We start from the raw sequence: 1,339 nt of genomic DNA, 5'->3' as shown, positions 1-1,339 counted from the left end.
TTGCCGTCTGCTCTCAGCGCCCACAGGATGATTTCGCTGCAGGACGCGGCCGCCACCATCTTGTCGTGGTCTCCCAAGGGGCCGCCCAACACTTTGGCGTTAAGGGCCACGCGCTCGATCAGCCAGTCCAGGCGGGGGCTGCAGAACGTCTGCTGCCACCCCGACGTCTCCTTCAGCCTGGGGGGGACAAGGGTGGGCTGCATTAAAACGGGGCTGGGGGCGTCCAAGGCCAGGATGGATGTGGCTCTGGGCAGCCCGGGCTGGGGGTTGGGGGCCCTATGGGGTCAGCTATGGGGTCCCTGCATGTCCAGGAGATGCTATGGGGTCAGGTATGGGGTCTCTGTGTGCCCTCATGTGATCCCATGACATCAGAGGATGCTATGGGGTCAGCTATGGGGTGTCCCTCCATGCCCAGGGGATGCTATGGGGTCCCTGTGTGCCCTCACGTAATCCCATGCCATCAGGGGATGCTATGGGGTCAGCTATGGTATCAGCTATAGGGTCCCTGTGTACCCCCATGTGATCCCATGACATCAAGGGGATGCTATGGGGCCAGCTATGGGGCCAGCTATGGGGTCCCTGTGTGCCCCCATGTGATCCCATGCTATCAGGAGATGCTATGGGGTCCCTGTGTGCCCTCACGTGATCCCATGCCATCAGGGGATGCTATGGGGCCAGCTATGGGGCCAGCTATGGGGTCTCACCTATAGCAGACCAGGAACTGTGCATACGCCACCGCGATCCAGTGCTGGTGTCCACAAATGATTCTCACCATCCCGGCGTCTCCTCCTGCAGGGGGTCAATGCCGTCACTATGGGGTGGGCTGAGCCCCCTCCCCATATTTGCTGCCCCTACCGGCCCCACGCTCCTCCCCATGGCGGCCCAGCATCCCGGCCTGGCCCAGCTGGGGCGGCATCGTGTGGCTGCGGCGGATGGTGGCGCGATCCGACGGGGTCCGGGGCGACGAGACGCTGAGTCGGCTGCGGCGTTTGGCTGGGAGGGCTGCGAGAATAGAAGGGTTAATGGGGGGTGGGCTTCGTGTCTGTGTATCATGGGGCTGCGAGGATAGAAGGGTTAATGGGGGGTGGGCTTCATGTCTGTGTCCCATGGGGCTGCGAGGATAGAAGGGTTAATGGGGGGTGGGCTTCATGTCTGTGACTTATGGGGCTGCGAGGATAAAGGGGGTAATGGGGGGTGGGCTTCATGTCTGTGACTTATGGGGCTGCAATGGGATAAAGGGGGTTAATGGGGGGTGGGCTTCGTGTCTGTGTCTAATGGGGCTGTGAGGATAAAGGGGGTAATGGGGGGTGGGCTTCATGTCTGTGTATCATGGGGCTGC

At 61.7% G+C, this 1,339-nt stretch overlaps 1 protein-coding gene across 1 annotated transcript in view; it reads right to left on the bottom strand.

The window, feature by feature from the left end:
• LOC107307701 (SH3KBP1-binding protein 1-like) overlaps positions 1-1,035 on the bottom strand; it is a gene marked incomplete at its 3' end in the record, with an annotated part of 5,771 nt that extends 4,736 nt beyond the window's left edge. The window contains exons 1-3 of the mRNA XM_032441932.1: positions 856-1,035; positions 705-789; positions 4-177 (exon numbers count right to left, since the gene is read on the bottom strand). Of these exons, the coding sequence (XP_032297823.1) occupies positions 4-177; positions 705-789; positions 856-916 (320 nt within the window). The remainder of the gene's footprint in view (positions 1-3; positions 178-704; positions 790-855) is intronic.
• Between the last annotated feature and the right edge of the window lie 304 nt (positions 1,036-1,339).

Source organism: Coturnix japonica, unplaced genomic scaffold (genome assembly GCF_001577835.2).
Source record: "Coturnix japonica isolate 7356 unplaced genomic scaffold, Coturnix japonica 2.1 chrUnrandom792, whole genome shotgun sequence".
NCBI classification, from domain to species: domain Eukaryota; kingdom Metazoa; phylum Chordata; class Aves; order Galliformes; family Phasianidae; genus Coturnix; species Coturnix japonica.
The sequence above is the reverse complement of the archived record's forward strand: the minus strand, read 5'-3'. Positions and strand labels throughout refer to the sequence as shown.